General features: G+C 41.1%; 1 protein-coding gene across 1 annotated transcript; it reads right to left on the reverse strand.

Annotated features, from left to right (window-relative positions):
* On the reverse strand, positions 1-27110 carry aspm (assembly factor for spindle microtubules). Its single transcript, XM_054789359.1, has 26 exons — positions 26692-27110; positions 25767-25910; positions 23153-24578; positions 21927-22022; positions 21663-21773; positions 21380-21526; positions 21034-21273; positions 20895-20962; positions 20644-20785; positions 19135-19265; positions 15872-16047; positions 15614-15759; positions 14595-14680; positions 14293-14502; positions 11907-12111; positions 11605-11753; positions 9389-9517; positions 9086-9280; positions 3813-8435; positions 3584-3733; positions 3309-3500; positions 2739-2931; positions 2488-2642; positions 1167-1343; positions 934-1094; positions 1-852 (listed from the first exon to the last, which is right to left on the reverse strand). Exons 1-26 carry the CDS (start codon positions 26956-26958, stop codon positions 750-752), a joined length of 9822 nt encoding a protein of 3273 aa, XP_054645334.1. The 5' UTR covers positions 26959-27110; the 3' UTR covers positions 1-749.
* Between the last annotated feature and the right edge of the window lie 502 nt (positions 27111-27612).

Consider the following 27612-nt stretch of genomic DNA (forward strand, 5'->3'; position numbering starts at 1 on the left):
TATGGCCTATTATTAGTCAAAAATCTGCATATTTAAGCAATTTTTTATTTTTCTTCACTAAATTACACATTTCCAAGCATAAAAATTGCTAAATGACTTAAAATACAAATATAAAGCATTCAGAAGACCCATTCAAAAGCATTGTGATATATCTACGGTGGCCACTAGGCGTCAGTAACGTTACATTGATGAGATAGCCACAACTACCACGCAAGTGCTGTCCAAAAACCAGAAGGAAAAGAGGAACGAACACAAGGAAAACTCCCAATGCTAACATGTAAGTCTATATCTAGGGTCCTCGATTACATTTGTCCATGGGCCACTTTTCTTTTAGCAGCGAACTTGGAACTCGCCATTTTCGTACAATTGAGCAACAGCCTTCTTCATATCAGTACATGTAAAATGATTACTACTTACATCCTTCTACTGGTGACAATTTTGGGTGGTAAAGGTCAAGTTTTGCACACTTTTGGGACGTGGTGAAACCAACATCTGAGCACTGGCAGCTCACATTTGACCATACCTCTTCGTATGAAGAGGTGTAAGGTAAGGACGCTTTTGTTTCTTTTTAACGCAGCCTCTAAAAATAAATACATGTTTTAAACAAAAAATGAAAAGCAAACAAATCCATGTTTGTGATAAAAAAAACAATTTAATATATACACTAAAAGTAAAGGAAAAAAGAAACTGAAGTTGTACATAATGGAAAAACATAAGATGTTTTGTAAACATGAAGATTTAAAAGCTATTTACAACACAATGGAGAGCATGTTAGCCACCATCTGAATGGCCATCAGGGGATCCACAATGTCTTTAAGTTTGTCCTTCCTGAGAACCCAGTCTGGCGCAAACCTGAGAAAACAAGCAGTCAGTCACCTGCAGACTTACTGTACATCGTACATTAAACTTTCCATACTCTTTACAAATACATACTTTGGCACAGGGCGGGATTTACGTGGTGTCTGCTGGATGTAGAAGCTTCCGTTAATCTTCTGCTTCATGACACTTCTTTCAGCATCCATCTTATTCTTGCGAACAGTGAGGCGATAAATGCTCGTTAGCCTGTCCAAGACCTTTGGAAGTTTCGTAACCTCCTGAAAAAGAACGATTTTTCGTTGATGTAGCTCAAATGCAATAATTAAAACAATTAATAGTAGAGACCAAACCTCAGCATGGTGTTTGTCTTGCAGGAGCAGAGCCAATAGGAAGCAGGCCTTGGTGAAGATGCTGCCACCTTTGCCTGCCACTTTATCTCCTGCTTTCTCTCTGTACTGCTGCAGCAGGCCCACCAGTGTGTCCACTGAGTTTTCGACCAAATACACTGCCTCAATGGTTTTGTGATACTAATGGAGACATAAAAAGGGTGGCGGGAGGAAAGAAGGCATTGAAAAACCACACTGATATCAGGGGTATCATAGAGGCTCAACATCTACTGTACAGTATATAGCCACAACAAGCTTCGCTATTAGACTTTTCACTGCATGATTCCATTATTTCACATGAAGCACAGAGGAACGTCTAAAGTCGAATGCAAGCAAAGTGTGAAGTGGAACAAAACCTGCAAAGCTTGGATCTTTTCCCTCAGCAGACGTCAGTTCAGCGAGTATGCAAGAATGAACTCTATGTTTGTGTGTTTACGTGTGGGTTGCGTTGGCATTTTTACTTGAGTAGGTTCCACTGTAATTTACAACAAATGCATACCTGTGTATTCAAAAGGATATACGCACAGTTTAAAAAAACTCACACTAGGGTTCCTTATTTCTTAAAAAAAAAAAGAAAAAAAGGGAGGTATAAAGCCATATAATTGTTGTGTTATACAAAGCCCAGAAAATTTTAACTCTAACCTAAAATCGACTAAGCCACTGTTTAACACATTTTAAAAGTCAAACTACATTTAAAAAAAAAAAATTAAAAAAAGGGACACAAACAGTGGCGTGTGAGTAAAGACATCAGAGGTAGGCCTGAAAAACTGATTAGATAAGTTTTTGCACAATAAATAAACTCATTTATGCATGGTTCACTTATTTAAATGAAAAATACTTAACTTTAATGGAAAAGGAAAAACATAAAAAAAAATTTTTTTTAAAACTGCTGTTATTTTGAGGCCATCATTATTATTTTTTAAATAAAACACATGACTTACATTCTTATTCACTATTTGTACTGCTATGGGTTGTCGCCATTATTTTGTTCTGCCCCGCCCTTCTGTTCCGCAGCCAAGATGGTGACTTTTGAGCGTCATCTCAACATTTTGACAGTTTTGAGTGAAACATCTGGCTACTGATTGCTGTACATCTCAGTGTAAATGCACTCACGCGCTGAAAAGACTAAGTGTATGTACGGAGGTGTGCAAATTGATGAGACACAGCAACTAACTTTCACATCGTTACCGAATGGGAGCTGAAGTCACACAGCTTACGCAGAAGTCAGGCAAGTCAACCAGTTGACTTCAACACTTAAAACCGAGCTGCTCTGTGGACTAGATACCTTGGAGAGGTTGAGGAGGATCTGGATGGAGTAGGTGATGACGTCCATGCAGGACACACTCCTGTTGCAGCAGCGGATGAGCTTGAAGATGACACTAGTGGCTCCACTGTCTACCAGCTGCTCACAGCACACAGGGGACAGCCTGGTCGTGGCCTCTGTACATTTACACACAGACACAAGAGTACATCCCATTGTTTCGCTATAATACTATATAAGTAGACACGGCACTCATTTGCAAAATATAACCTTACCTAGATTTTTCAGTGCCTCAAGGATGTAGGAGAAGCGTTTGTATTGAAGGATACAGTCCAGGGCAGAGGATGTTTTGTTGGACAATTTGTCCTCCTCTCGGGCACTAGCTGAGACTTTACGCAATTTATGTCTCAACTTTATTACTTTGACATTGTCATTCAGTCGGCGGGAGCAGTGTCCTCTCCACAGAGCCTAAGGTCGAACAGAACAAAAAAACACTTAAAACACTGAAGACTTGATTACCCATAATCCCCCACAGTAGAGGTTTACACTTTTATGGTGTAATAGGTAATTACATTGTGGTTTGTGGACATAATGACTAAAAATACATCAAGAAATGTACTCTAATGTAGTGTTGTATCATGAAATGATGGGAAATGAAGGTTGAGCAGTGTGACAGTGAGCCTGCACAGGGGAGAGAAAGGTGCCCAGGTACAGTACAACACAACACAACTTGTGTAACCAAGCGTTACCAAGTCACTAAGTATTTTCTGTAAACTGTTTTTGCTCCACTTTTCTTCCAGAGCTTGGACATGACCCAACGTAAAATCCCAAACTAAGAATGATACCTGAGCTTTGACAATGCCGTGTTCGATTCTCTTCTGGCGCCTGAGGAGGAGGAACCTGCGGGTAGCCTCCTGGATGACAGACGCAGCACTGTGTCGACGAGCTAACCAACGCCTGACTGCTCTCTGGGCTGTGACCACCTTCCTTCGGTCCTCGAGGAAGCGTTTTCTTTGCTGTCTCACTCGGACCAAACGCTAAGGTGAAGAAGAAACAAGGGGTTAAATAAATGTTCTTCACACTTTTCTTCAGTGTATGAGAGTAAAAATTGCTGCTGTACTTGTACGGCGAGGACAGAATGTATCTGTCTCGTAGCAGACTCCAGGGCCCAGCGTGCTCTTAAAGCTCTTTGGATTTTGATGGCACTGAGGTGGTGGTAGACTGCCCCAGTGAAACGAAGTCTCCTCTGTGCGTTGGCGACCTCACGTTTCTTGATTATACAGTAGAAACACAATTACCTTTTGCATAACCACTTGAATCTTTTAATGCTTTCCTCTTGACAATCTTACCCGCTTTCGTGCAGTCCAGGCTCTATATTGGGTCTGAAGTGTGATTGCGGCCTGCCTTAGTCGGACAAACTTGTTCCTGTCCACCTTGCCAACCTGGACTGCTCGGACCTTCTGTTGCAACTTCAAAGCAGCCTCTCTTTTCTTCCGGAAGATGCGCCTTTGGATTAAGCACCTCCAGTGCGACTGGATCAAAGTGGCAGCTTGACTTTGTCGACTTATGTGCTTCCTGACACAGTAGCCTTTATAAGCAGCCTGAATAATAATGGTGGATTGCAGGATTTTCAGGAACTTGTTTCTTTCTTGCCTTTGAAGAATAAAGGCCCGGTAACATCTCTGGATGACCACAGCAGATGCACGCATTGCCTGGAATTTGACAACCTCAACGTGCTTCCTATATGCTGACTGGATTACAGTTGCAGCCCGGTGCAAATGAGCAAGCCACTTCCGAGCTTGCTGGCCCCTGTATGCTGCCTGAAGGACAATGGCTGCACAGCGTGCGTCTAAGAATCGCTTCCTTTGAGCTTTAGCTGCTACAGCAGTTCGAAACTGGCGCTGAATTGTTAGTACTGAGGATTTTATTTTCAGATATTTATCCAACTCACGATGGCCTCTGAAAGCTGTCTGGATAGTGGTGGCAGCCAAATGCATTTGTCTGATGGATTGTCTTGATTTTGTTCCCCGGAAGGCAGCTTGAAGCGTCATCACAGCTTTCTTGACTTCTTGATAATGTTGTACCTCAATGTTTCTCTGTCTACGAGCTCTAAACCTCTGCTGTAAGACACAAGCAGCCCACTGTTGCTTCCTGAAAGTCTTTTGCTGCTTATGCCTCTTGAAGTTTGCTTGAAGGACAGTCGCGGCTCTCTGCATCTTGGCAATTCTTTTTCTCGCAGAATGACCTCTGAATGCTGCTTGCACGACAATGGCTGAAGATCTGATTTTGAGGAAGTATGCCCTTTCTTGTTTCTGAAGGACATGCGCTCGGTAGTATCTCTGGATGAAGACTGCTGACAGACGCATGGCCTGGAATTTAACTTCCTCTCTGTGCTGCCTGAAAATAGATTGGATCACAGTGGCTGCCTGATGCCAAAGAGCAATATCCTTCCTGACCCGCCATCTTTTGTATGATGCCTGAATGACAAGTGCAGCCTTTTGCGTGTTTTGGTAATGTTGCATTTGTTTTTTGGCTGCTACAGTGGCCCGATATCGCCGCTGTATGATGACCACAGACGCTTTTAAGGCAAGATACTTCTTGTGTTCACAGTGGGCTCTGAAAGCTGTCTGGATAGTGGTGGCAGCCAGACGCATTTGTCTGATGGATTGTCTTGATTTTTTTCCCCGGAAGGCAGCTTGAAGCGTCATCACAGCTTTCTTGACTTCTTGATAATGTTGTACCTCAATGTTTCTCTGTCTTAGAGCTCGAAACCTCTGCTGTAAAACACAAGCAGCCCAGCGTTGCCTCCTGAAAGTCGTTTGCTGCTTATGCCTCTTGAAGTTTGCTTGAAGGACAGTAGCAGCTCTGTGCATCTTGGCAATTCCTCTTCTCACAGAATGACCTCTGAATGCTGCCTGAAGAACAATGGCTGATGATCTAATTTTGTAGTAGTATCTACTGTCTTGTTTCTGAAGGACGTAAGCTCGGTAGTATCTCTGGATGATGATGGCAGAGACACGCATGGCCTGGAATTTGACTTCTTCCTTGTGTCGTCTGAAAACAGACTGGATCAGAGTGGCAGCCTGATGCCAACGAGCAACACACTTCCTGACTTGCGTCCCTCTGTAGGCTGCCTGAATAATTACAACAGCAGTTTGCATGTTTTGGTAATGTTGTAATTGTGCTTTGGCAGCGATAGTGGCACGATATCGGCGCTGTATGGTGAGCACAGATGTTTTTAAGGAAATATACTTGTTGTGTTCACAGTGGGCTCTGAAAGCTCTCTGGATAGTGGTGGCTGCCAAGTGCATTTGTCTGACCGAGTGTCGTGATTTCATTCCCCGGAAGGCAGCTTGCAGACAGATGACAGCTTTCCTGACTTCATCATATTTCTTTACCTCACAATTCCTCTGTCTAAGAGCTCTGAATCTCTGTTGTAAGATACAGGCAGCCCAGCGCTGCTTCCTGAAAGTCGCTTGCTGCTTATGCCTCTTGAAGTTTGCTTGAAGGACAGTAGCAGATCTGTGCATCTTGGCAATTCCTCTTCTCACAGAATGACCTCTGAATGCTGCTTGCAGGACAATAGCGGAAGATCTGATTTTGAGGAAGTATGCCCTTTCTCTTTTCTGAAGGACATGCGCTCGGTAGTATCTCTGGATGAAGACTGCTGACAGACGCATGGCCTGGAATTTAACTTCCTCTCTGTGCTGCCTGAAAATAGATTGGATCACAGTGGCTGCCTGGTGCCAAAGAGCAATATCCTTCCTGACTCGCCATCTTTTGTATGATGCCTGAATGACAAGTGCAGCCTTGTGCATGTTTCGGTAATGTTGCATTTGTGCTTTGGCTGCAATCGTGGCCCGATATCTGCGCTGTACGGCAAGCACCGAAGATTTTAAGGCAAGATACTTCTTGTGTTCGCTGTAGGCTCTGAAAGCTCTCTGGATAGTGGTGGCTGCCTGGTGCTTTTGTTTGATGATCTGTCTGGATTTCAGTCCCCGGAAGGCAGCTTGTAAGACAATGGCAGCATTTCTCTTCGTACGGAGAGCCCATCTTTCATTTCTCATTTTTTTGTTTGCTCTGTAACGTTCTTGCACAACACTGGCAGCCCACTGAAGCCTCCTGTAGAAGTGATTTTGTTGATATTTCCTGAAGTTTGACTGAATTGTTAAAGCAGCTTTGTGTTTTATGATCAATTGTTTTCGGACCTTGTATCCTCTGAAGGCTGCCTGCAGACAAGTGGCTGCCCTGCGCTTTGACAGATAATCAGTTTGGACCTCTCTCATCAGGGTCAATGCCCTGTATCGCTGCTGGAACACCATAGCTGCTCTCCTAATTGAAACAAATTTATTCCTTTCATGGAAGGTGAGAAACTGTCTCTGAATGACCACGGCAGCACTGTGCATTTCCACAATATCCATCCTCGTCCGGTGTCCGCGATAAGATGCCTGGATGACAACAGCAGCAGATTTCATAACTCTGTATTTTTTCAACTGTTGATTCATGAGGATTTTGGCCCTGAAACGTTCTTGAATAATGACTGCAGCGCACTTAGTTGCAAGATAAGCCATACGTGCTCTGTACATTCTGAATTTAGCCTGGATTACTCTGGCAGCATTGTGCCTCTTCTTAATTTCTTCTCGGGCTCTCCATGCTCTGTAAACTGCTTGGATTTTTAAGGCAGCTTTCTTTTGCTTCCTGTACACATGTTGCTGTTCCCTGCCCTCAAGTAGCGCTCTATAATGGCTCTGGATTATAATGGCTGCGCTTTGAAGGAGAATGTATCGTTTCCTTGCTAAAAACATTCTAACTGCAGACTGAATGACAGTCGCGGCCTTGTGCTTTTCCTTCAGATCTGTCCTAACTTTCATGCCTCGAAAGCCAGCTTGTAGTATAACACAGGCTGCTCTCTTCTGGAGGAATGCTTTTCTTGTTTCCTTTGCAGCCACATTATTCCTATAATGGCGCTGGATGACAACAGCTGCTACCTTTTTTGACTTGTACTCCACTTGTGCTTTATGGCGACAATAGTAGGCCCGGATAAGCGTTGCACACTGGTGGTATTTTTCTATCCTCTTCCTGTCAGCTCGGCCTCTCCAGGTTGCTTGTATGGTGATTACAGCAATCTTGATGATACCATACTCCTCCTTTGTCTTGCGAGCCAAAACTGTGGCTCTATACTTTTGCTGTAGCACAACTGCTGCCTTTCTCAGGGCATGGTAGTTCCTTTGGGCAGCAAATTTCCTGAATGTAGCCTGGATCAAAGTTGCTGCCTTGTGCTGTTTTTTCATCAAGTTTTGAGTGCGTTTCTCTCGGTATGCTGCCTGTATGGTTCTGGCGGCCCAACACAGCTTGACAAACATTTGCCTTTGTGTGTTTCTTTGCATAGACGCCCTGTACCACCGCTGGATCAGGACTGAGGCATACTTCATTTTCATCACATGTTTCCTGACAGTGTACCCTCTGAAGGCACTCTGGATGACAATGGCCGAGTCGTGCCGATGCTTGTGCCTCTGAAAGTGCTGCCTTTGTACATGACCTCTGTAGTGGGCTTGAATGAGCAAGATGCTGCTTTGGAACTTTCTGTACTGAAACAAACACCTCTTCATTCTATACCAGGACTGAATCTTAACAGCAGCAGACACTCTTTTGGCCATTTTCTCTGTGTACCATTTCTTAAAGGTGGTTTGTATGACTTTGGCTGCATAAGTTTCCCTTCTAGTTTTCAGGATTTTCCATCGTCTGTAGCCTCTCTGTATTTTTATTACTGCAGATTTGTGCAAAAGATAACGCTCCCTCATTTTTCTTGCAAGAATCGAAGCTCTTAAATATCTCTTTATGACAGTTGTCGCCCAGTAGATTCTTCCAAAAGCTGAGATTGCCTTCTTCATTCGCCACTGTGCTTGGACCACAACCGTGTAGTATCGGAGCTTCTGGTAATACCTCATAGTGGAAAACATTCTCCACTGTGCCTGTGTAAACAACAAACAAATATTCAAAGAATAATTCCAAAAGAGCAAACGAGGGTATGACTCAATGCCAGAGCTCCAACCAGTGGTGAGATCAGCTACAAGATATTGTATACCAATCCCTGAATAAAATACACTGGAATCTGCTTATATCGACTCCCCTCGGAGTGAAAAAGCGAAACTGAAAGTAACCATCACTTGTGACTTAAGTAGAATGGGTGATAAAGGACTTTTGAAACTCTCATCTAAAAGTCCTAATGCTGTAATTTTGTATGCATGTTTGTTTGTTTATGTATTTATTTTATTAGGACAGTGCATATTGATCAACATATAACCAAAAGCGTCACAGTAAATATGCCAGAATTAGCTGCAATAGTTATATAATGGTATAGTGAGCACGGTGGACCGGGACTTTAAAGTGGGTTGGCGACATAAGAGGATTTCACTGTAGCAATTACGCACAGAAGCAACATGTGTCCTTCAATTTCACTAACAGCTAATGACAAACGCATGAAATACTCTTAAACAGCACATTTTTAATTTGCACATTTCCTTCGAGGCTGAGATGCATTTGAGCTTTTAATCATGCATGAGTGCAAAAAGGCTATTTTAAATGTCAACCATCCAAATGCATCATTATATAAACCACTTACCTGGATGACAGTTGCTGCTTGATGCTGTATATTCCGGAGTTCTGTCTCTTTTTTTGTCCTCAGTGTTTTGCGAGTAACATAGCCCCTCCAGACTGATTGGATGATTATGGAAGCTGCACATTGCTTCTTGGCCCGACGCCGCTGTAGAAAATGCCTCACAACGACCTGGATTTTCAAAGCAGCCATATTTCTCTCCTGTGTTCCAACAAGAAGCACCATTTATTACCATCTCCTTCTACACAAGGCATTTATCACATCGTTTAAAACAGAGACAGATCCCACGTTCGCCACATTGTGACACACCTTGTACAGCTGTAGGTCTCTCTTTAATCTGTACTTCCTCCAGGCACCTTGTATGACGCGAGCTGCTCTGGTTTCATTACGCAGGTCCAGGAGACGAGCACACAGGAAAGACAGGTAAGACATGACAACCTGCGGGAGAAATATAATCAAAAAGTTCATTTGCTACTTTTTTCTCATCTTTACATCACCTTTTAAACATATTGCATTTTTGTTTGAAGTTTATTTCCCATTTACTAGGGTATGGGTGTGTAAACTTTTCCAAGCAAGGGCCGTATATGGTCAAATCAAAGGATACGGGAGCCACTTTCATATTTTATATATTTTGTAAATCAACCCATGTAGATAGGGTAATAAGTTATATTTACAGCCTGCATGTCAGCTTTGTGTTACAGGTATTACAGGGTTCCTACCGATTTGACATACTTTTCCCAAATTTTTTCCAGTGTCTAATAGAAGTTTATCATTTAGCTACAATTAATGATTATTCTACTAATATACATTTGAATAATTGTTTGATTTAAAAAGGTAAATGTTTGCTGATTTCAGCCTCTCAAATGTGAATATTTTTAAAATTTCCTTCGTCGTCCATTTAAGCAGACGTATTATCTTTGTGTTTTAGGCAAAACAAGATAATCACACACACACCTTTGCCATTTTGCATCTTTTATGATAAGTTTCGGACCAAACCACTAACTGTTTGTGTTTGGTTCATGTTGATGGTCCATCTAGGGCCTAACCGAGTACATGATTAATCAAAACAAGAAGCTTCAGATTAATCTACTAAAAAAAATAATCATTAGCTGCAGCCCTAGTATCAAACTAGTACCAATAACTTCCTGCTTCTCTAGACCGATGCCAATAACAGATAACACTTTAGATTATTTTTTTCATTTACTGTAGATTTAGCTGCACATCTGAAGGTAAGAATGACTCAAACTGTAACTGTAAATTTGTCCTGACCAAATATCATCACAACTATTAAACAAAGAAAGGTACGGCAGCTCAGAAGTACAAACATCCAAGGGGTTTACGAGCCAACAAAAGCCGGTATCTTCAACGATAGTAAGGGCGGTCGTCCAGCGGCATCATTTCCATGATGAAATCACAGACCCTTGGGCCGTCTCTGGCAAACTTTTTTTTTTTTTGCATTTTTCAAATGCTTATTGGAGCATTTTTTCAAAGCAGTTATCAAAGCTACTTTTTAATGTTATCATATTTATCGGAATCACGTCATAATTCTTCATATCGGCCGAGTAATTATTGGTCCGATAATTATAGTGTAGCCCTAAAATAAATGATGGAATTAATCATTTGGTTTCATTGTTCTGTATGTGTACGTACAGGGTTGGAGGACTATGTGAGAAGAGGGATGGCCATTCAACTTGTCAACGTTCCCAAATGTTTTCCGTGATGTGTCCCCCACTGTATGTTCTCACGCAAATACCTAGCAAACGCCTTAGAAAAACCGGATCAATCCATTTCCCTTTTTTTGTTTGTTTTTTTAAGTTCTTCATCATTTTATCTTTTAAAAAACAGAACAGTGGTGACAGCCTCGGAAACATTAATATTTTGCCACACGTTTTCCCATTTTCCATACTTTTCCATACCTGGAAATTTCTAAAATCAAATTCCATACTTGTGTAGGAACCATGGTATTACTTTTGTCCACTGCTCATTTTTCCATTTTTGCTGTTTTTAAATTTTACAAAATATTTCAACTGTCTACTTACTTGTCTTTTTTTCATAAAACTGTTGACTTTATCCCCATAATATTTTGATTTTATTCTCGCAAATTGTACTCTCGCAAAAAAGTGTTCTTTGCTTTGTTACTAATATTGCGAAAATTATTGCAAACATTTTGATTTTTTTGCTTATACGGTAGTATTACGACATTAAGCTTGTAAAATTGTCATAATGTTACAATTTTTTTATATTAATGACTTTAGTCTACACCACTTATTCTATTTTTCTTGTTGGTTTTCCTCTTTAAATTGTATTTTTAAAATGTGCCAAGGGCGCATAAAAAAAATAAAAAATAAAAATCAGCCACGAGCTGCAAATGGCCCCCGGCCCATACTTTGGACACCCCTGTGTTAGGGTGACATTGAATCACAAGCTAGACATGTGGATATGTTGTCATCTAAAATAGTGAAGATGGCCATCTATCAACACATGCAAGTTGACTAGATTGGATAAAAATGCAGCATTGATCCTACCTTCTCATTGGGGATGGTGTTGGACATGTCGGCTGGATTGATCATGGCGGGTACTCCACCCAGGAAAGCCACTGCTGTATTAACAAGTCTGAAATTGCTTTTCTCATTTTCCAGTAGCTCTTTAAACGCCACAGAGGGAGACTGAAGTCCTGTTCAGGGAGGGGCAAAACATAAAATAAAAATTACATATAAAACATCTACCTTATGAGCCTGTTAAAAAAACATTCAAAAGGACTAACTGGACCGGATCAGTATATCAACTTCCGTAAATGACTTTACTAACTTAGTAAATTGACACACACCGTTTCGCCCTGCCAAAGAGTAGTCAAAAGAGTCGTCCGAGTCTACGGCTGAGCAGTCGAGCTCCATGCGACCCCGCGGCGAGCATTCCACAGTCTGCGTGGTGTTGTTATGCACACAATCTTCTGAGACGAGACTGGGGTGGTAGTGGTGGATGAGGTAGCAGAGGACACGGCCATCTGAGAATGTCACAGTGAAGTTCTCCACCTAAACAAAGACAGGAGAGCTTGTCATTACAACACTGCACAGTAGATGGCATTGTAATGCTGCTTGTTAATACACCTAAGACATGTAAACGGTGGTCATCCTGCTTAGTCTGGCCATGCACACGCCCGGGCCCAATCCTGCAACCATACATTACATCCCCTCTGACTGACAGTCGAATATGTGAGACAATAGGCTAAAAGCCCAGACTGTTGCCAACGCCTCAGTATTAAAAGTATCTATTGGCTGTCCTAGAAGTCGCTCACTTGATGACATACCTAATATTTTGCATATGATGTTGTAATCATTACTGAAGGAAAAAAAGCAGAACCTTGAGGAAAAGACACAAAAAGGGAGTAAACGACTTCATTACGTTTAGGACTACAAATAAGCTTGATACTTAGTTTGTTCATTTAAAATTGGCCATCACTTCATCAAAATAAAAATATTTGATATTTTGTTTCTGCTAGCGCCTCTCAAAGTCTAGAAAGGCTCGCCTCCAGTTTTTATCTTGCCGTTAGGACTACTTGCTTAACAAACTGACAGGCAAGTGACTCAGTCCCAAAACAGGGTGAGATCCACTCCGGTGACATCGCGCCTCAAGCATGCATGATTCATGGATCTCCACTATGTTCTCAGTGTGCAGCAGGAGCTGACACAGGTGGCTTGTGACTGCTTTGGGGGTGCCGCGCACCCGCTGCTTGCTCAGTAAGAAAACAAACTGTCACTAAGAACACAAACTGCAGATGTCGTGTGTGCTTATCGTCCCCAAGTATCAAAAGGAGCTACATTTTTTCGCTGGTCGCTTTTGTGAAAATACGTCGCCCAAGAGGGTTTGGAATGTCGCCACATTTAGCAAAAGTCGGCAACACTACTTATGCATCACGGCCAATTATGAAAATTAGTCCTGCGGGAAACACCAAATCTTATTACTTGGTAAATACTGTCTGACCAAGAAGATAAACAATGTGATATTAATGATTAAAAACAATGTCTTCATATTAATTTACCTTTGCTTACACAATGTGTGGGTGTGTTTATTTTATTTACACAATGCAATGCATTATTAACAAGTTATTTCCTGTGCAGCATAATTAAGAGGTTTCATGGCTGCTCTATGTTGATTCTAACGAGCCACTATCAACTGCAAGCCATTATCTAACACTATCTGCAACATTTGAAACAGTCGCTTGATGAACTTAATGTAAACGCACAAGTTGGACAGTTGCCGTCAGAAGTTTACATCAATTCATGATGGCCATGAATGTCGTAGTTGGGGCTTTTAATGATTGATTTGAGCCATTTTTCCAGGTTTAAATGATTATACAACATTACACCTTAAAATCTTCATTTATCATTTATGTCCAACCATTTATTTTCTATAGGGTCACGGGCATGCTGGAGCCTATCCCAGCTGACTTCGGGCAACAGGGCACATATAGACAAACAAACATTCAAACTCACATTCATTCATATGGACGATTAAGAGTCGCCAATTAACGTAACATGCATGTTTTTGGAATGTGGGACCCACGCACGTACGGGGAGAACATGCAAACTCCACACAGAGATGCCCAATGAAGATTCAAACGTAGATCTTCCCAATCCCCTGACTGTGTGGTCAACATGCTAACCACTCGGCCACCGTGCTAATCATTTATATTTCTTTTATTATTATTTGCATAAAAAACATTGTAACATTGTAAAACCATATAAATGTGTTTTCTGATCACATTTTAGCTTTCCGGAATGGATTAACTGGATTTACATTATTTCTTATGGGAATATTTTAGTCAGTTAACATCCGTTTCGGTTAAAGTCTGAACATTCTGGAACGAATTAGTGATGCTAACCAAGGCTCCACTGTACCTGTTACGTGTTGTGCTGTTTATTTTTTTGGTTCGCACCGTGGATGAGACTGTTAACGGAAGAACGTTACGTGCAAGCCGAAGTATGCCTGTCGCGCACAGCAACGGATGTCTTCTGGCCAAAATTGTAACGACATGCCATTATTATAAAGGTAAATGTGAGCGAGAGTGAAAAAGAAAGGTTTAAATGAATCATTGAGGGCCAAAATTAAAATGGCATTCAAGTCAAGATGAGTGTACAGTATGTCAATCTCTGAATGCAACTGTAAGTATTTTGTCTTAAAAGTCAGCTGAAAACAAGACTTTGCAAACTCACCTTCAGATTGTAGAAATCACACACAGCACGGGTCCACTCCATCAGCAGGGCCACCTTAGTACTGCCGTGTTCGCACGGCATCTTGGTCTTTGGCGCACAGTCAAGGCCCCGATCAGCCCTCAGTGACGCCAACCTCCGTTTAATCCTCAGGGTTCTCCTCAGGAAGCCAATTTCCTCCCTCAACTGATCCACATCCAATATCACCTCCACCTATCCATTACATATATACACACACTGTATGATTTCTGAGAATACTGCGAATCGTTCAACTTGTGTCTGACTAAACTGAAAATGTCAGATACCTGATATGAAAAAATTATTTTCCACAGGAGGCTCAATGTCCTCTCTCGATGTCCATCCACAATGTCTCTGGATTCGATCATGTGACCTGAAAATATGGCAACTAAATGTATTTGTTTATTTTTTTTTTTATCTGTACTCGTTTCAATCTCTGGAAGATAAATTCTATCTTTACTCTGGTGGATGCACCATGTTCTACACATTGCACACCAAATGTCAGACCCCCACACAACAAGCATGCGGACAAGGAAAGAGGTATGGTATGTCGCTATCTCGACAGTAGACAGAGTCGACTAGCATCTCTCACATAATATACTATTCTAAAAAGGATAATAATTTAACATGTCTATCATTGTAGGTGGTAACATGCAGTACAGATTACATGCAGTAAGCCCTCGTTTATTGGTTCCAGACCCAACCAAGTTTCTGCCAAGTATGATTCCTTATTTCTAAATGGAATCGTTTCATACTTGTAGTTAGAGCATAGAAAACCTATTTATGACCTAACTGCGTTTAACATTATTAGAGACGTCTATACATGAACTAACACCCCCATGGCCACATTTACACTCGTATTACCCAATATAGTAGGCATTAATTCATTCATTCGTTCATTTTCTATGCCGCTTGTGTTCACTAGGGTCGCGAGGGTACACTGGAGCCTATCCCAGCTAACTTTGGGCGAGAGGCGGGGTTACAGTAGACATAGGAGTAAATAAGCCATAAATAAGACTTGTGTTCGTGTGTTGCTATAAATGTGTTCCCTAGGAGACCAGAGAGAATGGCGGACAGGAAGTGCCGTCGCGGGTTCAGAGTTGAGTTTCATCTTGCCGTGGATTACAGCCGCAACAGTAGCCCGTGTTTTTATTCAGGACTTTGGTGCCTGTTGTGGAGGGACGACTGCACTAGTAAATTTGATCCAAAAGGAAAGGCTTTAACTGAGAAAACACTCACTCAATCTCACTCGTGACATGATGTTTTGGCTTTCAGTTAAACTCTGCAATCAAGCAACCATAGTTACCGTGTTCATCCTTCAGGTCAACGCCTTGGCTTTTGAGGACTTGTAGGGAGATATCTACATTGTGGACTTTTTGCAGGCGGCTGATGGCTGGCAGTCGAAGCTTTGCCGACAACCCCCACTGCTTTATGAGAAGCTCCATGACTCTCCTACAGGATTAAAAAAATAATAGTAATAAAAAAAGAGAGAGAGAAAAAAAAAAAAAGTCAATGATCATGCTTAAAGTCGGACAAAGCGCTACAGATAAATTAAGTTACTTACACAAGTCGAACTCCGCATTTTAAATCAACTGCCAAATTCCTGACAGCAAAGTTGAACTCGTCGAGGGGAGCTTGAACGTGGGAGACTGGTAGCCCCAGGTAGCCAAGATGGCGGGGGAGGATACCCTCCCCGCTTAGAAAGTCTCTTGAGAAAGCGAGCAGCAGGTCTTTGCTTGTCTGTTAAAAGTGCAAAAAACAAAAAAACAGTGGGCGTCTGGAGGAAATAATACAAGATACACAGGGGCGCCCCAGCTATTGCATGGAGCACTTGGGGCAAACATTACGGTTTGCCATATACATACAGAATTATTGACGCATGACTGACAAACAGCCAGCGCCATGTTACTTGTATCATCGACCATGAGATACTCATTTGTTGTGAGCATGTAGCGCCACCCCAGGATTCAAGGACATTGTGCACGTACAATGAATAAATTCTTTTAATTCAGTGAAAAACAGCGAGACTCGCAAGGAGCAGAAGTCCACACAAATGTGTGCCCGAAAATACAAAAAAGAAGGAATGCAAAAACTGGCTATAGCGCCCAGCTAAACGCTCACCAAAATGTAATAATCAAGCAGACAGGACATTTATTTTGAAGGCCGGAAGTTTGATGTGTGTTGACTGTTGCTAAGTGAGATAGCTATCAGAGTGCCTCTTGCAGCCATGGCTGTTGTCCTTATTTCACACGCAACCTGCGCAAAGTCAGCGACCATCCTAAAACCCTGTTACATTAACCCTTAGATGCACGAGTGACTGGACCCTACACTCTTCCATAAGTGGGTCAAAATTGACCCATAATACAATCAATGCGTTTTTATGAAATTTTTGTCATTTTGGTTAAGAATAATTACTTGTATAATATTTAGTATTATATTTAGGACCATACAAGAATGATTTCATGTTTGAAATATCTTTATTTTTCACTTTTTAACATTTTTGAAAAAGAAAATTACCCAGAACAGCAATAGAAAAATGTGAGCATCCATTGTGTGTATGTGTGTGTGTGTGTGCACGTGCACGTGTGTCTGTCTGTCTGTGTGTATGTATGTGTAGAACTGTCCAGCCATTGATTGACAGTTCCTCTCTCTTTTCCCTGCTTTGCCTTCTTGTCTCATCACTGTATGCAATTCTGACAAACTACCTGTTTCTGGCAGTGATCATTGCACACAGGTACATTGCATTTCCCACACCTATTGTTGACTTTGCGATCTTTGTTACTTGGGCAGATCTGACACCTTTTTCTCTTTGGTTGGGCCTGTGTATTTCTTTCCTGTGTCTGGGTTGTGGCTTTTGTCACCCCGCACCTTTCCATTGCTTCAATAATCGGGGTTTGCAGTTGGGGGCAGCTTTCCAGTTGACTCCTCATGTGTGGTGTGGAAAGCTCCTTTGACAGCTCTTTGAGGAACAGCCGTCGTGCATTGGTGATGCCACTCTTGAAATCTGGGTGCGGAGCCATGAAAAAGGTGTAGGCATTCAGGGTGCCGATGTCAATTATGTTGTACCACAGCACCATGGGCCACTTCTGTGTTTAGCGCTTGCACGTGTAGTTGCCAACCATCTGGTCAATGGTGTCTACACCTCTTTTTGTCTCGTTGTAAAATGTGATCACTTCTGTTTTTTTCTTTCTGCTATGTTCATCCATTCATCCACTGCTTTGTCGTGGTGCATAGTGCTCAGGAGCACAACAGCTTTTCCTTTCTTTCTGACATAGCTGACCATGGTAAGGCTGTCGTTGAATCCAAACTCTGTGCTGTAAACCTCCCTGGACTTGGAAGGCTTCATCAGAGGAGGGATGTCTGGCTTATTCTGACGTAGTCCCCACAATAGTGAGATCCTTCTCCAGGAGATGCTGCGCGAGTGGCACACCGGTGAAAAAGTTATCCGTGGTGATGTTGCGACCTATGTTTCTAAATCTACTACACAACTGCTGGACAATGTTTTCTCCCAGATTCTTCTGAACTTCTTCCCCTGGTTGTCTCCCCGTGTAAACTATACCATCTATTGCATAGGGGATGCGTGCATCACAAACCCAGAAGATCTTTAGGCCGTACTTGGCATGTACTGTAGAAATTTGCACCTACCAGTATCAGCTCTTACTGTGTAAAATAATCTTCCTGAGGGGTGACACTTCTGATATAGTCTGCGTGGTCCACAGTTAATTTATTGCTGACAGCCAAAGTTGATTAGAATCAGTGGTTCCCATTGGATTCCATAGAAAATGCACACGGGTCATTTTTGACCCACTTATGGAAGCTTGGGGTAGTAATACAAAAACTGAAATTTCTTAAAATGTATAAAAAGTAAGTTAAAATTGTGAATGACATTATATAAAAAACATGTTTTTTGAGGAATACCTGGAATATGAAATGATAAAAAATTTTCAGTCCGAAGATATTTCAAGAAAACAACCTCACCGGGTCATTTTTGACCCACTTATGCATCTAAGGGTTAACGAGCACTAAAGCACAACTCATACAACCTGAGTGGCACACACACAGCCGCATTAGCATACACCGCATACTAAGCTAACCCAGCTAGCTTATACTGGATATTGTTGTTCATTCTGGATATTGAAGTTCATTTGCAACTGTCGTTGTTTGATATGTATATTTATAGTCTGTCTACGTATAGCATATTTAATTCTATTTTATTTGATTTCTCCAGGCCCAGAGTTGAAATTTTATTTTACATGGTCGCATGCTCAATCACAATGCATTTCTTGAAAACTTAATTTTGGCACAAAAAGCTTTTCACTAAAGAAGCTTTTGTGTTGGAGCATCGATGAGGGCAGAGCTCAGCTCGCTAACTCACTAAAAGCAAAAAACACAGTGAGCCAGGGATTGTTAGTCAACCACAACACACATTTTGTACACGTATGTTTTGTTGCATTTGTTTCCAGTAACACAAATGTGTCTAGCGGGCTTTTATGTTTAGAATACCTGGCACCAGTACAGTACTTTTATTTATAAAAGTCTTGCTCACATTACAACCCCATCCAATATAATGATCTATAACGGTGTGTTCCAGTTTAGAGTCTATTTAACCACATGCTATTACTTAGTATAACTTGTTATGCATGTCTCAAACAAATAATCCATACCATTATCACCCACAAAAATGTCTTGCATACTTGTGCGTACTGTAAGAACAACTTTTAATGTCCAACCTTGCAGACTGCAGAAGTGGCTTCAAAGATCATTATTTTTTACGACTATAACCAACTTCTACTGGCATCAAGAAGACAAGTAGAGTCCTCGGCCTACCTTGAACTCTGCATCCATGCAGAACAGACATGGGTCATGCTCGATCAGGCGAGACTCTTTGGCCTTGTCCAAGAAACACACCAGCAAGAGCAGCTTCTTCAGCGTGAAGCGAGACAGCGCCTCCTCGTGGCCTGAACAGGGAAGACATTTCAGTGTCTGTTTCCCAAAGCAAAATATGTGGTATTTGTGCAGTGAAAGTACTGGATAGTTGTTTAAGAGTTGGAGTTAGATTTGTAATAACTCAGGGCTGTCCAAAGTGCTGCAGATCGTTTTTTTATTGGCCCTCTGCATATTCCATCCATCCATTTTCTATACAGCTTGTCCTCAATAGGGTCACTCTGAATATTCAAAAAACTAAAAATGTATTCATTATTATTTGATATTGGCAAGTGATATATTCTAAAAAAATTTTTTTCAAAAAACAGCAAAATTTTTTAAAATTTGCAGTAATTTTTCAAGAAAAAACAAAGTAATCCAACAAAAATAAGGTGGTTATGAAGGAAAACTAAATCTTATTTTGGTAGCATGAAGTTGCAATATTGAACAAAAAAAGATTATTTTAAAGTCATATTATGACAAACAAAACAAATAAAGTTGAAATTTTTCAAAAACTAGGTTTCAGAAAAAGGTATAATTTTATGAGAATAAAATAAAAATGTCATGATTACAAGAAGAAAATTGAAATAGCTGGAAAAAAAACAGCAGAAATGGAAAAAAAAAACAGCTGTAATGCAAGTCAAAATATTTTAATGAGATAAAAATATAAAATTACAATTTTATGAGAAAAAACTCATAACATTATGAGGAAAAATGTCATTTTAGCTGAAGAGTTGAAATATGAAAGGAAAAAAAATAAATATTTTTTTAAAAGTCGTAACATGAGAAAAACGCAAGTAAATAAAGTTGTAATTTTTTACAAATTGTGTTAGAAAAACTTCCTTATTTAAAGTTATTTACTATGATCATTTATGAAGAAAGTTGCGAGGAAAAAAAATGCTAAAATGTGTGTGTTGTTTACAAAACATTAAAGTGGCCCCCGTGCATCATTTTTCAGTATGTGGCCCTCAGTGAAAAAAGTTGGAAAAACCCTGACTTAGCATTGGCGTACATTAATATTTAATGTATCAAAGCTTCACTGCATTCTTCATTTTGTGGGAAAAGTTTTCACGCGGCCGCACGGTGGCTGAGTGGTTAGCATGTCGGCTGAGGATAAGCGGCATAGAAATGGATGGATGGAGGTTTGCACACCCATGTACAAAGTAGACACTATTGTATCCATCTCCTGGACCAAGCCTGGAGATATTTAGAATCATTAATTAAACTAAACGACTAAACTAATACTTCATCCCTTTATCTATTAGCTTTTATAGAACACAGTGCATACAATAAGCTACATACACAAGTAAAAAAAAAAAATTAAACCAAATTTGAGGGCATTACAGCCTAAACACCAATAGAAACACAGTAAAATTCAGACAAGGGACAATAACAGCTTCCAAGCTATATTACCGTCTTTGTAGAGATGAGGGACTTTGGGGTGTCTAAATTCCGCTGCGATGTCTGGGTTCCATAGAAGTCGTTGGAGTATAAACATAGCCATACCCATTGTATCACTGTTGCTCTCCAGCGAGATGAGCTCCCCAAAGATAGTCTGCGCAGGGAGTGGAATTGTTTTCAGAGTCCACGGAAACCGTGGCATCACACAATATCATCGGAAAAATATATAAAAAGGAGAGAAAAACAGTGTTGCTGAAAGGTACCTCAAGGCCAATCCGTAACCATAACGGATTGTAGGCAAGAAGCCAATTGAGGACTTTCTGACGTTCACCTGAACAATGAATTTAAAAAAAACAACATTATTTTTAAGCATCACTTTGTATGAGAAGAAAGAAGTTGCACCTATATCCTTCCAAAGATGGCGGTCTTTGCGGATGAGTAGTCTCTTTGCCTCCACCTCAATCTCCAACCTCTTGATGGCCTTGGCCATGCTCTCAGAGGTGAAGAGCTGGCAGGCAGATCGGCGAAGGCGGTTTAACTTTCGACGAGCTGTATAAGTGCTGAAAGACATCTCCTCTTTGGTGGGAGCTTTGGCAACACTGAACTTGTCACTGCAGCCCATGGCAAGGGATGCAGCACTCACTAACACACACACACACACATTTCAAATCAATATTACAAGAAAAAAAAATCAAGTTCTCGTATTGTTAAGGATCTATAGCTTCCTCAAAGTGTTAACAGAAGCCACCTTTGGTAATTTCAGTGTTGACTTTAAAATCATCTGGAGTCAAGACATAGTTGAGCCACCAGGTGAAACCCCTTTCTTGCTTCTCAATCCATCTCTCGTCATAGAACATGTTCTTGGCAGCAAAAGGAAGTGGATGCCTGGGTATGGCTTGAGGAAACATCACAAAACATTAATTTCTGGTGAGAAATGTGTCAAGTCAGTGTATTCGGGGGACAGATGTTTGCTTGGTAGGTAGATATAGATGTATTGATGGAAAGAAAAAAAAAAGGTCCTTGCCAAATACCTGTCTGAGCTGGTTTGATGAAGGTCAGCATGGACTGTGCTACAGCAGCAACCCTTGCAGGCTTTACACACCTCACACTCTGCGCTCGGGATGACTTCAGAGATGTGGCGCCTTTGAACACCACGATATAGGGATTTTACCGCTCATGAGCAATCACGCAAAGCAGTGCTTTTTCAGTAATGTAACTTATCCTAACCATCAGCGCGTAGCAAGAAATGATGTGAGACGTCTCACATGAAATGACGCAAAACCTGATTTTTATACCTTGCGAGGGAAGTTTGGTGCTTGTTGGCTTCGTCGGACTAGGGGCTGATGACTTTGTGGTCTTTAGAGATGGTGTCTTCATTGAGTATCCAGAACCTAGATAAATCAATATTTCCATCACATTACAGAATAAGCACAAATGAACATCAAGAACATTAATGCCGTACTTCCTTCACGAAAAGCAAGCATTTTTTTTACCACGACACAGAGTTAAACTAGTATAGGTAGGCAACAGGTATAGTTAAAAAAAAAAGACCACATAAAAAAGAATGTCTCTGAATATTCTCATTCATCGTGGTTAATGTACTGAAACTGGACTCCTCAGGTTGCAGTGGTCATTGATGGTGCATTTCAGGTGCGTCCATGACCATTGTTACAACTGAATGGAATACTAACGAGGTTGATTCCACCAAAATGACTGTGATTGGCTGGCAAAGGTCTCACTCCACTGTATCGTGTAGTGGAAGGACTGCCGTTTTGCCCCACAAAAGAGTGAAACCATTCTCAGGAGGTAGAGCAGGTCGTTCAGAAACCAGAAGGTTGGCGGTTCGATCCTCACTCCCTCCACCCAGTCACTGTTGTTGTGTTCCTAGGCAAGACACTTCACCCACCTTGCCTCCAGTGCTGCCCACACCGAGGTATGAACGTGAATGAATGTTTGGTGGTGGTGGTCGGAGAGGCCGTAAGCGTGAATTGGCAGTCACTTTTCTGTCAGACTACCCCAGGGCAGCTGTGGGTACAGATGTAGCTTACCACCACCAGTGTGTGACTGCGGAGTGAATGAATAATGGTTTCCCTTCATTGTGAAGCAATTTGAGTGCTTTGAAAAGCGCTGTATAAAATCTCATCTATTATTATCATCCTCATCAGCTCCTCAGACTGGAGCTGTCCTACCTAGTCGTGATGAATTCTGGTCGGAAGAGAACTGAAACGTCTTCCAAGACAACCTGAACAGTCCAGTTATGATCGACTCAATGCCCTCAGAATATAAAAATTATAAGCACCCCAAACTTCATTCAGAGGAAGGCAAATGTAAAATCAGTTTTTATGAAAATAGCATAAAGACTAGCGTTAAGCAAACACTGCCATGAGTTTGAATAAGTGGGTGATTTATTTGTATGCATTGGTTCTCTTATGATCTACGTATATGATGTCTACTATGTGTTCATCCAGTGCAAGGTGTATATTCCTCAATACTTGGTCCCATGTGCGATATCACCAACTACCTGTTGATTTGGCCCGCTGCCTCTGTGACGTACTCCTCTCGTGTGTCGATTTGGTGGGCTCGTTTTTCCAAGCCACCGTCCTGGTCCTTTTGACGGGCTCAGTTTTCCCACCATCGTCGATCTTCAGGACACTTTTCAAATACTCTTCACTCTTCCTCTTTCTGCTCTTCTTTGCCAAATGAATGGGAAATGAGTCCAAATGATTGGCTGAGATGAGCTCAGGGGGAACAGCTGCTGGAGATGATTCAGGAAGGTGATTGTTGGGTTTGTTGCTGCAGTGAATAGGGGAAAATTGGCCCAAGGGTGACGGAGAGGTGATCGTGGAGGTCATATTAGGAACCTTGAGGGGTGGGGACGTGATGGTGAAGCCCCGATGAGCTGTGTGTTTAGGCGAGCTGGTCGGTATAGGAATGGATGATGGTGAGCCATCAAGCCTTTGAGTCGGGCTGGCAGCATTTAATTCTTGGACAGCTCTTGTGTTGACACATCGGAGTCCAGCTTCCTCAGATCCCTCTGTCCTTGTGTCTGGTTCTATTACAGGTAGCTGTGGGGTACTTGGTCCAGACTCAGCCTGACTGCTGCTTTCTGCCATCTCCAGCGTTTTCTCCAACAGACACCGCCTTGACTTCTTTATTTTCCTCTCACTCATTGGTGCCTTTTTTTTAATCACCGTTTCACAATTAAAAGCCCGCCCTTTAGGTATTTCTACAGCCTTTTCTGTCTCGGGTACAACCTTTTTGCTGAAAGTCAGTCTGGGCTCTGTGGACTCTGACAGTTCTGGGCTGTCAGGTTGTGCATTGAAGACATTTTTGTTCGGCCCACATTCATGTTCATCACTTTTCGACTCCAAGGAATCGGAAAAGCCATAACTAGAACTGGTGTCTTGAGGACTGCTGTTATTTGAACTGAGATCTGAGCCAATGAGTGCAAGTGCATCAGTCATAGAGAGTGCTGGGCCTCTGCTCACAGGACTTGCCACTGACTGAATGTGAGGCATGATCTCTTTGAGCTTCTCTGGTGTCCCAATAGGGGACAAAGTTGTATTCAGGATTTTGGAAAGCGCTTTGTTCTGACACATGTCTGTCGTCTTTGTGGCCAATGCATGAGAAGAGTGTCTTTGAACATGGCGTACGTTCTCCTGGTCTGCCAGAGACCATTGCTTTTGGGTAGGATTTAAAGACTGCTCTGACTTCTGATGGTGATCCTCAAGGCGTCTGTGCTGGTGTTTAAACTTCTCTTTGACAGGTTTTCCCTCATTAAGTGAAGAAAGTGGACTGCGGAGTTTATCCCGTTTATGCTGTTGCTTTTGGGACACTTGTACGATTTTATTGGCAGCCATCTTTGTTGGTGGCTCCATCCTCTTTCCCCTGTAAGGAGATGCTTTTCCGACTGCCCTTTTCTTTTTGATTGTATCCCATAAGCTCTTCTGAAAAACAAGAATAAGTAACAGTACGGTACCGTAAGAAGCATTTCCAAAGTGGACTGAAACAAGAACAAACATTTAGTAAAATCACAATAAACCTAATAATATTGGAAAATTAATGATCAATATTCACATGGTTGTGGCTAAAGCAGTTTAGTTTAAAAAAAAAAAGACCTCTCTCTGAAAATAGACCGTTTTTCTCGCATAAAACACATCTGATTCACCCTAAGTCGGTAACAATTATAAATATACTGTATAATATTATATGCAATATGTACAGCATACAAGTACCATTGCTAACCCCCACCACCAATCTTTTGCATTTTTATGTCTTTATGTTGCTGCGTTCTAAATTTTGCACTTTGTTCGGCGGTCTTTGAAGGCACCATAGTTGTTGTGAAATGCAAATGTGACACTATACAGTGCCCTCCAAAAGTATTTATAGAGTGAAGTCAATTTCTTTATTTTTGCTGCTGACCGAAAACATTTGAATTTGACATCAAAAGATATTAACAGGTATTTACATCTGGATCGATACATAACTTACTGTAGAAGATAGCACCTTTTGTTTGAAGCCAAGCCATTTTACATGCGAGCGAAAGTATTGGAACATGTGACTGACAGGTGTGTTTTGTTGCTCAGGTGTGTTCGATTGCATTGCTTATTCAATCAATAAATAGCACTGAATGTGTACGCTCAGTTTTAGATTGGGTATGATAGGTTTTGTCTGTGTAGACTGCATTTAGAGGTGAAAACAACATGAAAACCAGAGAGCTGTCTATGGATGAAAAACAAGCAATCGCAAATTTGAAAGAAGATGGAAAGTTGATCACAACCATTACACCAATATTGGTCATAGCCAGTAGAGCCATGTGGAATGTCCTGAAGAATATATTCTCACTCAAAAATGTTTTGAATGAGTGTGTGACATATTTAAGGCTTAATCCTGGTTTGTGGGTTTACCTTCCATCTCTAGTGAACAATAGGAATTAAAGAGAGGGTTCTGGAGCTAAATCTAAACTCCAAATTATACACTTTTAACTCACTTTTATTGCAAATGTTGATCTGAAATCTGAGTAGAATGTAAATGTCAAGCTAGCGGGACGGGTTTAGAGGTTTTATTGACATCTGTGTAACATTACCCCTGCTCTACTGTGCAAAGTGTGTATTAACAGAAGAAAAATCTATTACCTTTTTCTTTTGTGATGCTTCTGCTCTCCCAAGCAAAACTGCCTGGTGCTTGAGGACGTTGTTGGCATTGAAGATGATCAGTTCTCTGATTCCACCTTCTTCGTTTGGAGTCCAGGTTATTGTCATGCTAAATGAGCTCAGGGGCTACAAACAAATATTTCAATTATTCAGTTTCATTTCAGTTCCTATTACAATGACCTCACAAATCGGTCAGCATGGTCATAAATGCTTATTTTACAAACGTTAATATTTCCCAATTTTGTTACAAGACCAGATACGGTTTTACTGCAATTTACTGTTTTTTAATGTGGTTGCAGCATGTGGGAAGTGGTGTGAAACGGGACTGGCTTATATTTTAAAAAAAAATATCATCATGCAACATCTACAGTATATGGTGGCAGAAGCATAAGAAACACCATGCCATTTTCAAACCAATACACCAGACACCAATAAGAGGGTTTTGCATATTAAATCTGGGATAACTCGTAACTTTGTTCAAAAATGTAACATCATTATTAGTGTAAATTGTCGATTTTATGCAAGAGCTGTTCTTTTCAGATACATTTCAAGCAAGGTTGCGCCAGCAGAAAAAAATGAAGGTTTGGAAATGATTTTTAAAGTTGCAACAATCCTGAAATTAACAAATGTCATTTGATTTGAGTGTTTAATATTGTAGTTGCAGTTGAGTATGACTGCACTGCATCATGTTTGTGTTGCCCCTCACATGCTGATAAAATAACTTCTCAATTTATTAAAAGTGCAGTTCTGCAATAATGCGGACTACAACTGCAATAAAAAAACACACTCCCACCACCTCTCATACCTTGTAAAGAAGGGTAGGATCGCACAACAATGAGTTCAAAGTTAGAAAATTATGGCAAGATGATTTTACAATAAAATTAGAACTGGAAATGAAAAAACATACCTGAATTGTGAATGCGTTTTGGTTCACAGTGAAGCCTTTGCTCGATGGGATCTTGTCAACAGTGACCTCGACTTCTGCATCCTCTGTTGGATTTTCAATGCGGAGAACAGCAGACTTTGAGGTGCCGACCTTCGTTGTACCAAAGGATACAAAAGGAGCCTTGGAAAACAGGACCAGGCTTAGAACAGGAACATCATTTTCCTTCTCTGGGTCGCCATTCCTTATTGGACTGAAGTCCATCAAGGTCCCTTGAAGTAGCGTTGCCATTCCAGACTTTTTATTTACCAATAAACGGTACGTAATTCGAGTTGCATTCTGTCCGACTTGTTGCTTCGCGATAGGAGTTAGCTATTGTTGATTATTAGCACACGGTTGTTATCTATGACTATACAACTCAACGACAAAACTATACGCTTCCGTTCATCAGCACTGTTGCAAATGGTACCAAGTTTAAAATGTACCCATGTGTTTGAACAGCCAATAACAGGCGAGGATTGGTCATCTCTCGACCAATAGCGAACGATTTTCAAACAAATCCAAACAAGCAGACAGCATCCCACCAATAAGATGGATATTTTTTTTGAAAAAAAAAAACGGTCTTCAAGACACGCCCCTAAAGCAAAGGATTGCTCACTGAAGATGCGCTACTCAGCTTGTTTTTGACCATTTCCAAACTGAACAAAATAACACTGTCATTTCATTTCATTTTGGGATACAGGTATATTTAGATAGATGAGAAAATAACACAATTAGCCATGGGTGTACCTTACGTTTGTTGAATATGTTTTCTTATTTCCAGCTCAGTGTGAAAATGTTTTAAAATAAACAATTAAATAATATTGACTGCACCGTTGTTGGGTGTGCGGCCGATCGGTTGCTCGTTTAAGGTAGAGGATAGTAGAAGAGCCATAACCATCCTGA

The sequence above is a fragment of the Dunckerocampus dactyliophorus genome, chromosome 10 (assembly GCF_027744805.1).
Source record: "Dunckerocampus dactyliophorus isolate RoL2022-P2 chromosome 10, RoL_Ddac_1.1, whole genome shotgun sequence".
Classification (NCBI taxonomy): Eukaryota; Metazoa; Chordata; class Actinopteri; order Syngnathiformes; family Syngnathidae; genus Dunckerocampus; species Dunckerocampus dactyliophorus.